At 46.6% G+C, this 16,643-nt stretch overlaps 1 protein-coding gene across 5 annotated transcripts in view; it reads right to left on the bottom strand.

Annotated features, from left to right (window-relative positions):
* Positions 1-16,643, bottom strand: part of MAPKAP1 (MAPK associated protein 1) — an 82,778-nt gene that overhangs the window by 13,089 nt on the left and 53,046 nt on the right. For 4 of the 5 annotated variants that reach the window (XM_058818214.1, XM_058818216.1, XM_058818215.1 and 1 more), the window contains 2 exons: positions 8,459-8,566; positions 3,605-3,745 (listed from right to left, as the gene is read on the bottom strand). In XM_058818214.1, the coding sequence (XP_058674197.1) occupies positions 3,605-3,745; positions 8,459-8,566 (249 nt within the window). The remainder of the gene's footprint in view (positions 1-3,604; positions 3,746-8,458; positions 8,567-16,643) is intronic. The other variant, XM_058818218.1, reaches the window with a different exon arrangement.

Raw genomic sequence — 16,643 nt, 5'->3', positions numbered from 1 at the left:
GCTCTCTAATGGTTCATGTCCCTTTCACATTGTGCTGCCCACAGCTGCACACAGCACTCCAGGTGAGGCCACACCAGGGCAGAGGGCAAGGAGGATCCTGCTGGAACCAGCTCAGGAGCTGAACTGAGCTGAGCAAACTTCCCAGGCAGCTTTTTGCACCTTAAAAACAATTATGTGTCTTCAGGCATGAGTTACAACGTGAAGCTCGTGAGACATCAACAAAAGGAATATAGTAAAAAGGTATTTAAATATAATTTAACTTTTGCATCTCTGAAAAAAACCCAGAAAACTCTCTCCCTCCTGAGGGTTCTGACAGGGCAGGAGCCTGGGGGGGTCTGGCTGCAGCCCCTGGCCTGAGACCAGGCCAGCCTCACCCACCCCTGGGTCGTGGAACACGCCCTAACCCAACAATCATTAAACAACCTCACATCAGAGAGATCACATTGCAATTAAGCATTGTATCAAGAGTCCAATTAACACCCAGGCTCCTGCAACTCACTAATTTGAGTAGGCTGAGGCTGTATCTGGAGCCCATTTTGGTTTGTGATTTAATTTTGGACAGATTATGTAAAATTGGTGTTGGTATTTCACTGTGATGGTTCATTATTCCAAATGGTATTTGCTGTAGTTTAAGGAAAATATGGAAGTTGATGATACAAAGTCTCATTTTCTCATTAAAAAAAAGTCAGGGGAAGTTCTAAAAATAAAGGTGCAAATTCTTGATGTGTGAGGGCTGTTCCCCATCCCTTCCTCTAAGAGCATCACCCCTATAAATATCCTCAAAAAATGTCACTGTTTGGTCCTGCAACTTCAGAATTCACAGTCAGTCAATACTGTTAATGCACCTTGTTAATTTGATAGGATTTGTCAGGTAACTCCACTGGAAAATTATATAAAACTGTTCCAGATGAACAGATGATAGTGACATGAATTAAAGTGATAGAACAATAGTGGAATATAAACCAGAAATGACACCCAAAGTGGCTGTTGATTTATTGCCATCCTGAGTTTGGTTCTGGGCTTCCATGTATATTAGTGCTACAAATCTGGGTCCATTTAGCAGCGAGATGCTCATACATACATCACCAGCTCCTGCTCCAAGCCAAGGTCACTCCCCATTGCATCAATCTTCTCAGCAGAGGCTACTTCACCATTTTGTAACCATCTCAGATGGAACAGACTTCCTCCTCTTTCATCTTTTTTTTATCATGTAAAATACACTTTAACTTCTATTATTTTTATCTGCAAATTGTTGCTGTATACTTCATCCATTATTTCTGTATCTCGACATCGCTGGCTGAAGCTCACCCACATCCAGAGAGTACATTGACAAAGAATGTTGTCTTTTTTGTGTTATTGTTCTCACAATCTGGATGTGTTGAAACCTAAAATCAAAACAGTATTGTGTCTGTGGTTTCTACAGTCTCTGTCTCACAGCACAAATCACTCATACTCAAAACCCAAGTGAAAATGCTCCTTCTACTATTTTTTAAATTCATTCATTTTGTCAAAAGGAATGCCATCAATGTATGGGTCCTGTAGCAGTGTTCTGTTCTTGCTCCCTTTGTTGGGTCTGCAATTGCCCCCTCCCCTTTCTGAAACACTTGCCAGCAGTTGTTTTCCCAGACAATATGCTCCTGTTAGTTGTGCTAATGTAATACACAAGTAAATGTGTCTTATTCCTCCAGCACAGGATAGAGCCTTTGTAAAAGTGCTGAGAGTGCTGCTGTGTGTGCATTACCCTGTGATATGGGCTGAAACACAAACCCCAGACCTTAAACTGCCACCTTAAATGCAAAAGCCCCATCACTCAGAGGGCTGGGCACTCCTCCCATGGCCATGCACGTATCACCTTTTACTACAGAGCTACACACAATGTACAGAAAATCAAATTTACTCCCATGTTTTTCATAAACCTTGCCTCAAATTCAACGGTCAGGCCTGAAAACAACTAAAACATTTCAAAAAGTGCAATCCACTCCTGCACAGCCCCTGACACCACTGATCTGCCAACAAGGAGCAAAGGGGTGACAGAGGATTTCTGGGGTCCCCGAGAAACCCTTGCCCTGTTACAGCTGCTACACAGAACTGATGGCACACAAAAGCTGCAAAGAAAAGTCTTTGCAACCGGCCATCACCAGGCTCCCAGGCCAGTTTTTTTAAATTCACCTCTGAATTAAAAAACTTAGCCCCTGTTGTTGCCATTCCAGGGAGGAAGAAGCAGTCTGTCACTCACAGATAACATGCAACACTCACCAGCCCAAACCCACGCTGCCCCTCAGTCCTTGTTTTGCCAATCTTGATCTTCTAATGTCTTTAAAAAATTCAGGAGAAAGCCCAGCAACTTACTCAGACTTTATCAAAAGGTTTTGATTTTCTGTATTTGCCCAAGGTTTGAACACCCTGCTCGGGTTTTCTTTGATTTAAAAAAAATAAAATTAGATTATAAAGCCCCATTGTCAGTGCACTGCCATCAAAATCACACACATTCACAGATTGTTATAAAAGGGAAATTTTATGGTCCTTACAGCACTGGGCAGGGTCAGCTCCTCCACTGCTGCACAAGTTAAGCCATTTGTTTCATTTAACAGCTCTTCTCCCTTAACCATTTATCTTTAGTGATCTGTCATGACCTTTTCAAGCTCTCATTTCTGACACTTCCCAGATACAGTGAGTCAAACTTCACTGGAAGCAAACTATCACACCCCGAGAGTTCGCTCAAGGCAGCAAACATGCCCAGCACTGCCCTGCTCCAGCACCACAGATAAATCCTGCCTCAACTAGACAGCTCAAAATAAACCAAAAAACCCTCTTCTGTGAGAATTTTACACTCACATACTCTTACATGTGCTTCAGGATGGAGGAGTGAAGGGACTGTAGTGACAATAATACAGGAGTTGGCATAGTTTAACAATTCTGAATTCTACAGAATAAATGTATTTTGTAAACATTATGGCACTTAATATCTTACTGCTGAATCATTTCTTTATGGAAGTATTTGCAGGAATGTCACAGGTCACCTACCAATGCATCATTAATCAAATTTTCACAATTTAAACACAAAGATAAAAAGCCATTCAATCATTTTAAAACAGTAATGGGGCTTTTATAATTCAGGATTCTGTCAGCCCTTGGCCTTCAGGTTTTCAAAAGCATTCAGCGAGCCAATAAGGACAATATAAAACCTTTAGAGAATGCTCATTTATTTTGTTCCACCTCAAATTTCCACCAGGTCGTTAAAAATCTTTCAGTCTCAGAAAAGGAAAAACCCAATAACTCCCAATTTTGCAAAGCCTCATTTAAAAATAACAAAACAGTTGGCATGAAGCTTTCCATTAGGAAGCCTAGACTGAAAAAAAGAGACGAGGTCATTAAATAATGGCCTTCCTTCAGAGGCAACATGTGCTACTGATTGGGGATAATAAAAATACTGAAGTATTTTCAACGGAAAGCAATATTTTTAACTGCTGAAACGCCAGCAACACTTTCAAGTGCTCCGTGAGAAAATGGAGCAAGGTGATAACGATGGATTCAGAGTGGCAGAGATGCCAGGCAGTGCTGGCACAGCCCTGAGCTGCCCTGTGCCAGGCACGGGTGCATTTACCTAACTGCACGTCCGTGGTGAAGCGCAGCCGGTGGATCATGCTGACTTTGAAGGACTTGTAGTGGTGGCTGCTGAGCATGTCCTGCACCGTGGCTATGTCGATCTGGGGGTCCTCCTCCGACACCTCTTCTCCTCTTGAACCTGCAAGACAAGGCCCAGGGGCTCCTGAAGGGAGGTTTGGCTCGGGGCACACCTGGTGCCGCGGCACCGCCACACCTGGGGGTGCCCGGGGACTCTGAGTGGCTCTGGCACCAGGAGATGCCACCCTCCACCCCAGGGCAGCCACCCGGGCACTGAGGCCACGAGGGCAGGCACTTGAGGCTGCGTGGAGAGCAGCACACCATGCTGGGGACACACCACTCCAGCTCTCTGGTGGCACAGGCAGCCCTGGACCGTGGGTACCCAGGGGATGAGCAGGGGACCCTGCTGGCCACCCAGCCAGGAGGCCAGAGCTGCCCAAAACCCACCCAGAGGTGCCTGTCTGTCCCCAGAGGTGTCTGTCTGTCCCCAGAGGTGTCTATCTGTCCCCAGAGGTGCCTGTCTGTCCCCAGAGGCGTCTATCTGTCCCCAGAGGTGTCTGTCTGTCCCCGAGGTGCCTGTCTGTCCCCAGAGGTGCCCCCTGGATGCCAGCACGGATCCCCCGTGTGCCAGCAGCACCACGGGCACGCTGATGTGAAGCTGCACTTTATTTACTGATTAGTATTCTCATTACCACTGCAGGTACTACCTTTATAAAAGGCAACAACTCATTAAGCCAAAATGCCAATTACTGAAAAAATATAACACACTTTAAAGATTTTTTTTACATTTTATGACGTTGGATTAACACCAATTTCAACATTACTATAATGTGATATATAATTGCACAGAGTAATTTCAATGCCAGCTGCTAATAAAGCACCTCAGCTCAAAATGATCATTCAGATGCTGGTAGATAAAGTGGCATAAATATGTTTGAAAACTGATTTAGCTTCTTACAGGAGATCCTGAGGAATGACATGTTTTGTTTAATATCCTGGCTAATGTAGTCCTAAAAGCTGAACCAACTGCCAGTTCAGAGAACTAAATTTGCTGCAGGAGATTAATGAAAACTCTGTATTTTGCTGAAATTTTAATAATGGGAAGATGAGATGATGGAGTTTTAGTACAGATTTTAAAGCTCCAGCAAAGCAGGTACCAAATTGTCAGATTTTTCAGTATTAATTTTGCGTGAGACTTGTACTGTTGGAGTGGCCTCAACACTACACCACTGTGAGCATCTGCTGCTAAATGAGCCCAAAGCCACATGGGGAGCATAAAGCAGGAGATTCCCAGGACACAGAATTTCACCACAGCTTTCCCAGAGCTGCCCTTCTCACACACCACGCACCCTCCTTTGGGGAAGGGGACACCAAAGGGTTAAGCCACAAATTGGGCCGTGCCATTCGACTTGAAAGGATTCCAAAAATCAAATTAAACAGTCTCCATGTGAATTTATGCAGAGCCATCTTAACACTGCAAGCACTCCATGCTCCAGAATGACAAGATAAATTGTAATGGCTCCTTCCGAGACATTACAATGCATTTTGTCACAGACCCCTGTGTTAATGTCTCTATACTATGGATTATCATAATGTATCATGTCAAACCCTCATGCTGCACTACTCCAAAGATACACTGAGATATGTCAAACTTTTTGGTGCACTTAAAAGCATCTTGAGGGGCTGTGGCGTGGCAGAGCCTGGCAGTGGGGCAGGAGGGTGGCAAAGGCAGCGCTGCCCCCCTGCCCAGAGCCAGCCAGGACCCTGCTCCCGGCTGGGGTGTGCCCACAGCCCTGTCCCCACACCGTGTGGTGACAGTGGCACCTGTGCTGGGACAGGAGCGGGGACAGGGCGGCAGAGACCCCTCCAGCTGGGCCTGGGCTGCCCGCACAGCCCCAGGACACACCTGAGCCCCCTGGAGCAGGGGGAGCTCGGTCACCCAGCCCGGCTCCCCACTGCAAACCCTGACTTCCAGCTGAGACAGCAGCATGGGAAAGCAGCACCAGCTCCACGAGGAGCCAAAGCAGGGCCTGCTCCCACGGGCACCCGGCTGCAGCAGGAGCCTCCTGTGCCAGCCCTGCCAGCCCCCAGCGCGGACAGAAACGGCTCCTCAGGAGCACCCAGCACTGCAATGGCACGGGCAGCTGCTGCGGGGAAGGGAACCTGCATTCCCCCATAAAACAACAAAACGCAAAGTTAACTGCACTGCAAAAATGTCCCTTATTACTTTAATGTACTAGAATATTGCTTAATGAAAGTTCTTAATTGCAATACAATTAATTACATACACAGAGTCCCCAATTACATTTTCCAATAAGACATTGGCTTTGCTATAGGTCTAAAGGCACTAAACCAATTTTAATATATTAAGACCAATTTCCCTTGAATACTAATTACTATCTAATGATAAAATGAGAAAGAGGAACTTTCCAGAAGTAAGATGGCAAGAATAAAACTAAATTAGCCATGAACGGCTTCCTACCACACATAAAGGCATTTCACATTACAAAGTGCAGCTTTCAGTTTAAAGATAAATCTTTGTGCAAGTTAAAAGTTCTGCACACTGGAAGCAGTTTATTAGCTTGAATGCTATTAGTAAATGCTGGCTGGAAAGAGGATTTCTCCATACATATTTCTTAATAATGGAAAGTTTTTGTTTCATTTAATACCCTGAAATATAAACTTTCTCTTTGCCCAAAGGAATGTGGCTCCTCTTCTCCCAGGAGATGCTTGCCATCATCCATATATATATTTATAAATGACTATGAGACTATGAAGAGCACATTTACAAGTAATAGCTGTTACAAGAGAGTTTTTTTCTGACTGGCATATCAAAGCTAAAAGTATTTCAAATCAAGACAGAATGCATGAAGTGAATATTTCAGTTCGCTGATAGGATTGTCAAGCCATTATTTTATTAATAGTGCAAAACTGTCAATATTTCTATTCTAATGTCATGCCAAAAGATAGCTCCTAAGCACCCCAAAATCCATTTTCTGACTGCAGGGGGGAGCAGTCAGAAATCCAAAATCCATTTTCTGACTGCAGGCTCTGCCCAAGGCAGGGCCAGTGAGCGATCTCACGGACTGTGCTGTCCTGGAGCCCCTCTGTGCAGGGCCAGGGCAGGGTCACCCTGCCTGGGCAATGCCACCCCTCCTGGACGGGCACACAGAGTGCCAAGGAGGGCAGGAGAGCTCCCCAGCTCAGGCAATTTGGACCCAGCAGCCTCAGGGCTCCATCCCACAGCTCTCCAGGGCTCACTTTGGGGTCCCTGGCCTGGGAAGGGGAGCAGTGCAGCACAAGGACTTCAGGAGCAGGGACAGGAGTCCCCTCAACACTCTGACATGTGTTCTGAGCCAAGGCTCCTGAGGCTCTCCTGGAGCAGAGCAGACTGACTGCCTGCTGCTACACCACGTACAAACTTCCACTAGATTTACTCCTTCAGAAATGGTGCAACCTGAACCCAGGCGCTCATGAGAGCAAAGACCTGCGGGGGATACAGCTACAGGACACAGCCTGGATTCCTCCACAGATGATGAAAATACATTTAAAATGCAGCATCTGCAGTATTCTTTTAATTACAGAGCCTGGGTTTTAAAAAATGTTATTTTAAATCACAAGCAAAACCCATGGAAGTATGACTAGTGAGGATCATTTCATAGATTAAAAATCAATACAAAAATAATAGGTGGGATGCAGACGTCGGGGAATTCTGGCTTGTGGAAGAGCACAACTCGATTAGCGAGGTCAGAATTGCTCCATTTCCTCAGCACAGCCCCCCTGCTCCCTCTTGCCAAGGTCTCTCCTACGGTTTCTCAGAACCATTTTGTGCAGACATGAACCAGGAGCACCAGGAACATTTTGGGAGCAAGTGCCACCCCAGGGAGAGCAGCAGCCAGAGCTGAGTGCCCATCCCAGCCCCAGCAGCACGGGGGGCTCAGGCTGCTCCTGTCCCTTGTGCTGCACCCAGGGCTGCTCTGGGGATGCTCTGCTGGGATCAGACACAACTGCTGGGGCCAAAAAGCACCACTGAAAGGTTTAACCTTTGCACAGAAGGAACAAACTCTTCCACTGCTTGAAGCAGGCTCTTACAATGGCTGTGCAGTGTTCTTGGCTGAGGGCAGGACTGTGACTGGTTTTACTCATTAGTACAATCAACATTTTTACACAAAATGGAACGAAAGAACACCAAACCTGAGAGCATGGCTGCTGTAAAGAATGAAGAATGGATCAAAATTCCATGGGGAACAAACACAAACCAATGTTAAATGTCTTTTTTAAAAGTTTCATTTTGTTTCAAGTAAAGAAATAAATCAGGAAATAAATATTAGGATGATTAAAACAGTAATAGAATAAAAATATTTGAGCAGAGCTGGAGAGAAGATTGTTTGTCTGGCACTTCAAAAATCATCAAACTGCTGCAGTTATTTCTGCATGGCTAATTTCTTTAAATTGCATTAGAAACCTCCCAGTGTCTCTGACAGCCACACTGACAGGGCACAACACCCTGCAGACCAACCCAACTCACTGAGCAACGTCTGCAGCACAGACAGGTTCATATTTCGTGTTTTTCAGGGTTGGTCATAACTTTACAGAGCAGTTTAACAGCAAAAGATTAATCATGAAGTGATAAACAGGATGCAGACTATTTACTAAAGGTATGAAATCCATCATTTCCCTCTGGAATATTGTTTTGGCACCACGGAGAAGTGCCTCGGGACAGAGAGTCTCGTCAAAACGTACTTGCCCAGACAGTACAGCTTGTGTTCCAAAATACATAACTTATGTGAGTTTAAGCAGTTTACAAGAGCAAAAGTGAAAAGGGGAAACATACTGTTCTCCCGGACAAGGCAGAATTCCAAAGTGCTCTGGCTCTCCAAGGTACAGTCTAAATCTACTGGGACATTAGGTTCACTCTGCTTCTCCAGCCGATACTGAGGACCTGCAACATAAAGTAACTTGTAAAATCATCTGTTTTCTAACAAAGCCATGGCTTAGCACGTTCAACTCACACGAGGTTGCTGGCAGCCCAGGACACACAGGTGGGTGTTGATGTCCCCGAGCCCCTTGCCAAAGGAAGGGCTGGAGGATGCTGTGGAGGGAAACAGCACATCCCACTGTCCACAGCTGTCCCTGCCCTGCCAAACCCCTGTCCAACACTCCCACCTGTCCCTGCACAGGTGAGGCTGCACCAAGCCCCTGCCTGGAGTGGGAAACATCCTCAGACCTCGCTGTACTCCCTGGGGGCATTTTGGGCATCTGTCCTGAGTGAAGAAGGGCCCAGTGTTGCTCCCTGCTGCTCCCATCCCTCTTGCCTGCACAGAGCATTGGAAGCACCTGGGAAGGAAATCAGCCCTTACTTATGGACTGCATCACACAGAGGGACAGATGCTGCTGCTTTGAATGAATTATTTTCACATTTTAACAGTAGATCTTAGAGGTTCAGGTCCCAGCTTCTTTCTTCTCCAACCAAATGCCCAAGAAAGGACAATACCACTTAAAAAGCTGTTTTACAACTACAGAAAATGTATTAAAAATTGGTTTTACAAAAGCTAGGCCAGTAAAAAAAAAATCTTCTAGTTGAATGGATCCTTAAACTACATGGCTTAACTGGAACAAAACCAGGACACTGATCCAATTCCAGGTGAAGCCCCTGAGCCAGCCCCAGCCCTGCTGTCCTGACAGGGTTGGGAGACCCTGGTGGGGTGGGGGCAGACCCAAGTGCCTCTTTAACTAGGTCTCAAAGCAAAAAAAACCCCTAGAACTGAAATTACAAAATCTGTTCCCTCTTCACCACTACTTAAAAGATTTCTGACTGTTTGCTGACTTTGAATTACGAGCATATATGATGAAATATTTAAAATATATAAAAAAATTAAGTCTTTCAGCCTCAGATGGCATGCCTAAGGAATGGAATTTGTTGGCCAATTAATTTTAAATTTACTACAGCAGAATTTCAATTACAGCTGCTCATTCCATCTCCCCACAGCCGCGTGAGGCACTCGCTGCTCGGCCGGGCCGTTCCCTCCCTGTGGAGCACTGGGCACTCTCCTTGTTCCCAGTGCCACCCAGCAGGTGCAGTGCCAGGCTTTCTGCAGGGCACAGGGGGCTCCCACCCTGCCCAGCACAACCACTGGGGGCACGGGATGCTGCCAAAGCATCAGCAGAGCAAAGCACGCAGCACAAGGAAAGGCAAACAGACCCAGCACCAACACTGCCCCTCTCCCGGCTACTGGAAATGTGATTAACTATTTAAATTTAAAATAAATTAGATAAACACAGGCCTGCTTGTTAGGCAGAAGCAAAATATACCGAATTGAAACAAATCTCAAAGCAGTAAATCAATTTGGATTCAAAATCTGGTGTAGGTTTAAGAACAGGACCAGTGAAAGCCAAAGCCAATGGCTTTGTCTGTCCATCCCAAGCACCTTCCAGAGATTCCTGAGCTACATCCAAGGGCACTGCTGGCACAGATCTGAACATCTGTGCTGTTGGTACCCAGCCCCAAAGCCCTGCCCAACAGGGGCAAACCCTGACACCATGGAAGGGTCAAAGGTAGGCAGGGCTCGTGGTCCCTCTGTGAGGATCCGATTCCACCCCAAAAACATCACCCCCATCAGAACCCTGAGGAGAGCCATCAGGGACCACCCCTCGACACACCCTGCAGTGCCTCAGGGTCATTTCTATCTGGAGCAGCTCGAGAAGCCCATGATCAGGTAAACTGTTTTACCCAGTTTGTGTCAAGCCTGTATTAACTCTGCTAGGAAAGCAGGGAAATAGAGCTCCAGAGCAGGTCAACGTGCCTCATGGATAACTCCTTAAAACCAGAAAATACTGAGAAAAATACTGAGAAATGAGTAAAAAAGTGCAAATGCATTTTCAGAGAGTATCTACTCCTCAATTATGCTTTAAATATCTGTCCACATTTACATGACCTCTGCTTGCCAACAGATGAAGAACGTTAGGCTGAGTCTGTGGAGGAGTTTTACTATCAGGCTTCTCTCACAAGTTCAAATGATGTCACTGTAGTAGGAATATTGGATAATTTAATGGTCCCCTAATGGAATCCTGCTCTGTGAATTTCAACAAATTTTCAAGTGGCAATACAAAAGATGGATTTTATGGATTTCTGTAATCTCATGCAAATGTTCAATGCAGTTGTAAAATAAACCTTTAAAATCCTGGCACGGACTGTGCTGGCCAGTGTCCCAAGCCAAGCTTTGCTGCTGCTGGCAGCTCCCAGGGCTCCACACCCCTCCTGGGGTGATCCTCCATCCCACACATCCCTTCACCTGAATCCCTGTGGAACCACTCTCACCTTGGATTCTGTGCACAGACACCCACCTGGCTATTTCAAGACACCCCTTTAGAGACAGGAATGTTCATCAGCAACTAAAAACAAGACCCCAGGACCCACAGTTCCCCACGAGCACACAAAGGTGCCTGGGAAGAATCCCACCCTGTAATCAAATTAAGGGTTCTCCTTGCAGAAGGGAACAGCCACCTGCATACCAACAAACCAATTCTGTTGCCATTTAAGCTGCAAAGCTTTCAGAAAGGGCTTTTGAAAACACGACCCATCAGTTCTAATTTTTAAAACTTATCCTTTCAGTCAAGACTAGAAAAAGGCCCATTCCAACTTTTATCTCCACTACAAAGTGCTGTTATCTTGGGCTGTTGTCAGGAGCTCTCTCTCTCTTTCTGCTGACAAGCAGAGACTAGAGAGATAAGATTGGGAACGAATCTCACTTCTCTGAGTAAATAAATAATCAATACTCATCTAAATGTAAATGAGAAAGTATCCCCCTCTGATAACAGGGCTCTTATCAAACAGCCAATTTTCTGCAGACATTTGGCCTCAACCAAATCACCATCATTCAGCCCCAGCCTAATGGCTAAAAATCGTAACTAAATTGAACCGATCACCAGAGATCAACTAAGTTCAGCCATGGCTACTACGGGTTCAAATGTTTGGAATGCAATTTTTCCCCCATTAACTTTCAATAGCAATGAAGAATGCCACGGTCAGGGGTGAATCTGCACAATAAACAATACTAACACTGCAGCAGGGAACCAGGCTTTAAACAAAACCCCAACTAAACCCCCTCCATCTCCAAACTAGTTACTAGGGTGAAATAAGGATTATAGAAAGAATACTTAATGTTTGTGGAGTTGCCAAACCTAATCAAAAAAGACCAGTGTCAACAAAAACACCCAAACTGTTGAAAACAGGCTACATTTTACAGCATTTGTCTCTGTAACAAAACACATCCCTATGCCTGTATATCCCTCTCTTCACCTTCAAGAGCTCCCATAATCCTCACCAACACCCCACTTCCACCTGTGCCACATCAGCTGTTTCTGTTCCCTTTACAGTCCATGCATTTGTCCAAAACACTTTTGGATTTCCCATTTCCATGACATTTACCTCCTGAATTGATTACACAGTGTGAGGAAAAGTATTCCTCTTGTTCCAATGAGCCATTGCCACCCCAATGTTTGGGGTGAGCAGCTCCTGCCTCTGAACTACCAGGATAAAACCTTCCCAATTCCCTGTCCCCACCACCTCCACTTCACAGACACCTCTTGTACCCAGTTGTGCCTTTTCCACACCTGAAAACCCCTTCCCTCCTCAGCATCTGCTCCTCATTTCACGTGCCTGATCCATTTCCATACTCATCCCTTTCTGCATCTCTTCACTTCTCTTTTTTGAGACAAAATACAGCAATTAAGACGTGGGTATGTTGGGATTTATGGACTCAGCTCCTGATGCTCCATTTGTCTTTCTGCCTGCTCCTACACGGAGCAGAAGTGTTCAGAGAACTACGGTGATGATGCTGGATACTTTTCCTGACTGATGGAAGGTAATTAGAGCCCATCATTGTACACATATAGTTACAGTTGCTTTTCACCATGTATATTATTTTGTACTCATTGACACTGACTTCCCTCTCTCGTTTTATTGTCCTGTCACTCAGCACTGTGGATACCTCTGCAGTGCTTCACAGACAGCTTTTATTTGCACTATTCTTACCTCTTTTGTATCAACAGCACATTTTGTCACATCAGCATTCACATCCTTTCCATGCCCCACATTAAGGAACAATGCAGGTTCCACCAGTTCCACTGGAGCTCCACCAGTAACCTAGTTACTAATCACCAAGGGCCATTATTCCTATTCTTTGTTTCCTGTCTTTTAATCAATTATTAATCCATGTGAGGATCCTCCTTGTCATCCTGTGACAGCTTAATTGCTTTATGAGCCTTTGTCAAATCTTTTTTGGAAATCTAAGCGTGCCATGGCAAACCCAGCATCCCCTTCAGATGGTCTCTGGCTCCCTGTCAGCGTGCTGGAGCACAGCCTGCTCTGCCACAGCCATGCCCCTGTATGCTGCAATTGCTCACATGCCATCCATTAATCCTGCTCCTTGCTAGGGGCTCCTGTTACAATTTCAGTTGGCCTGGTGAGAACGCCCAGGCAAACCTGTCTGTCCTGGAACCCCTTCCACAGAGCCCTGCCACCTCCCACACTGAGAGCAGCTGGCGTGAGCAGCACCTTACACGTGGTGCTCGTGGGGCAGCACCTCCAGCCTGAGCGGCAGCACGCCCAGACCCTGCTCCTGCTCACTCTGCACGCACCCGGGGCCACAGAACGGCTCAGGGAACCTCCTCCAGTCCCAGCCCTGCCATGCTGGACACCTTCCCTGCCCCAGGCTGCTCCAAACCCTGCTCAACCCGGCCTTGGGCACTGCCAGGGATCCAGGGCAGCCACAGCTTCTGGGGCCAAAGGAAATAACAAACGGAAAGAAAAAGTAACAAAGAAAATACGAAAGAAAAGATCAGAAATGTGGGCAGTTAGGCAGCCACAGCCCAACAGCCACGGTGACAGATGCTGGGCAGGAGGGAACAAGCAAAAGGGAACTGAGCGCAGGCAGAAGGCAGCAGAGCAGTCAAAAACCCCTGTTGATAAACACTTAACACTGATGTCTGTGGGACTTTCCATTTCAAGTCCCTCCTTTCACAAGGATTTGTGATTTATTGCTTTGCTGCTCCATCCCTGGGCTTTGAAAGCACGATTCCGCTTGAGTTTAAACTATATTTATATTTATTTTTTTGTTATCGCTTTTTTATTATTGCTATAGAAAATATTTGCTGGAAATATGTTGCAGCTATTACAAGGTCATAAAAAAGAGGAGATTTATGTATTTCTATCATTTCAAATAGTCTGTCAGAAAGTATCAGTCGTGCTAAGTGTAAGACTGCTGGATTCCAGCGTTCCCTCTGCCACCACATGGGCAGCAGATGGAGGAATTAAAATAGCTCAGTGTGGAGGCTCCTTGGGTGCTGGCTGGGAGGAGGGAAACCGAGGCAGCTCCTGGTCCCTGGGGAGGCCTGGGGGAGCCCCGGGTGCTGGACATGGCCCAGGGGATGAGCGCTGGGCAGAGGGAGGAGCAGGGTCAGTGCACTGCAGAGAAAGGGGGAACAGGGAGAGGGCTCAGGAGCCTTCTCAGAACATGACAGAAGGGGCAGGATTCCATTGTGTGCTTGGCAATGACAATAAAACAACAGAAAATATGTAAACACTGAGAGAGGAACTGGCTGCAGAGCAGAATGTTTACATCTCCAATCCTGCTGCTGCGAGGACGTCTTAAATCTGTTTATCCGCTAAAAATCCCCAAAGCCCCTCAACACCTCTGAAGTGGAATAAAGATTTTATCATTACAAATGCAAATACTGGTTAATAAATAAAGATATTTAAATAGTGAAAACAAACTTTTAACATTATGCACAAGCACGAGAGGTTTTTTTTAGCCCAATCTGTTTTTCCTTAACTTGCACTGTTGTGACATTACCGAATTTTACACACAGTTATCTGCCGCTCTCCACAGAAATACAGATGGTTTTTGTAGAAATAAACAGTCATTTATATGAAACAATTGTAAAATAGTTTATGGAAACCAGTGGTGTAATGCATTCAAATAAATGCCAGGCCTGGTTGATGGAGAGCCAAGGTGTTAAATCACACTGCTCAGGAATTCAGCTGTGGGAAACAGATAGTAAATCCAGAGTGACAGAATTTCCAGTGATGGCAAAGGTTTCTGACATCTAGTCCAGTACACAAAAACTACAGCAGTTCAAACCTATTTTACTTAACACTACCTTGACAGCCAGTGAAATTAAAGAATTTAGTCAAAAGCCCCTTAAAAAGAAACAAACACTTCATTTCTGGATTGCTTTTCTGGGGAACAGCAAATGTGCAGCATGGCCAGCAGCAACCCGGGCTGTGCACAGCTCAACAGAAGGGTTTTACTTAATTGCTACCTTTTTGCATTAGCAATGTGCAGCTCTAAAAAAAGCTGAGACAAAATCGTCATCTTTGATCTATAATGCAAAGCACCTACAGCAGAAATCCAATACACAGATTTTATTTTAAACTCTGCAGCTGCCCCGCTCTCAGCCTGGCCCTAAAATGTCACCTGAATTACAGCATTATTACCAAACCAGTAGAACCAGTAACCACATGGATTCAATACCAACAGGTCCCAAACTGTTCAATATTTCACCTTCATTTTGGAGGCTGGGCATGAAAAATTCTCCTGGGCTGGTACCCAGCCCTTCCCCAGCCCAAGGCACACTGCTGCTCTGACCAACTATTCACACACTTTATTTCTGATGAGCTGTTCCCCGTACACCAACACAGCGGGGTCTGCTCAGCATCACGGGCTGGGGAGAGGGAAAGGGGGAGTGGGATAAATAAATCATCCTGCTGCAGAGCTGAGCCGGGCTTGGGCAGGAGGAAATCATTCCCAGCAGCTGCACTGGCCTCTCTGCACCCAGGGGCTCACCCTGCTCCAGGAAACACCCCCAAAAACGGGCAGGGAGCAGCTCTGCCCCTTCCAGCATCAGCCCTGGTTGGGAGCGGTGAGGAGAGCCACACACAGCCCTGGGAATGCTGGAACAGCCCTGGGAATGCTGGCACAGCCCTGGGAATGCCGGCACAGCCCTGGGAATGCCGGCACTGGTGCTGATCCCAGCCCTGGGAATGCCGGCCCGGGAATGCTGGCACAGCCCTGGGAATGCCGGCACTGGTGCTGAGTGATCACAGCCCTGGGAATGCTGGCACAGCCCTGGGAATGCTGGCCTGGGAATGCTGGCACAGCCCTGGGAATGCCGGCACAGCCCTGGGAATGCCGGCACTGGTGCTGATCCCAGCCCTGGGAATGCTGGCACAGCCCTGGGAATGCCGGCACAGCCCTGGGAATGCCGGCACTGGTGCTGATCCCAGCCCTGGGAATGCTGGCACAGCCCTGGGAATGCCGGCACAGCCCTGGGAATGCCGGCACTGGTGCTGATCCCAGCCCTGGGAATGCCGGCACAGCCCTGGGAATGCCGGCACTGGTGCTGATCCCAGCCCTGGGAATGCCGGCACAGCCCTGGGAATGCCGGCACTGGTGCTGATCCCAGCCCTGGGAATGCCGGCACAGCCCTGGGAATGCCGGCACAGCCGTGCCCGGGTAAGGCAGAGCCCCCTGGCAGCAGCAGGGACTTTGAGGGCTTTGCAGGGACCCCTGGGGGGTTTGCAGGTAGAGCTGCTCATGCCCTGCACCAGGCTCTGCAGGGCTGCTGTAATGATCCAAAACAAAGCACCCGGAGCCAGAGCCACTCACAACTGCCATTAAGCAGAAAAGCACGAGTGTGAACACAAGGAAACACAAATTAATTGGCTTTTCACTGTCACAGATGCTGGGGCTTCCATCCCAGAAAGAGTCAGAGCAAACATATGCATCGCCTACTCGAACATATTTACTTTTAAATTTAAACTCCTCAGCTACCATCATTCCATGAGAGTATCAAACTTTGACGGCAGTTTATTCTAACTGTAGTTCATCTGTTAGAAGTGCTTTAATCCACAGGGCTGCAGCTTTACATGGTTTATCTTTTCAATTCTCCTTTTTCAAAATGGATAAATAAATACATATATGTGCAATCAAAATACACACACACCTCCCTTTACAGAC

The sequence above is a fragment of the Ammospiza caudacuta genome, chromosome 21 (assembly GCF_027887145.1).
Source record: "Ammospiza caudacuta isolate bAmmCau1 chromosome 21, bAmmCau1.pri, whole genome shotgun sequence".
Classification (NCBI taxonomy): domain Eukaryota; kingdom Metazoa; phylum Chordata; class Aves; order Passeriformes; family Passerellidae; genus Ammospiza; species Ammospiza caudacuta.
The sequence above is the reverse complement of the archived record's forward strand: the minus strand, read 5'-3'. Positions and strand labels throughout refer to the sequence as shown.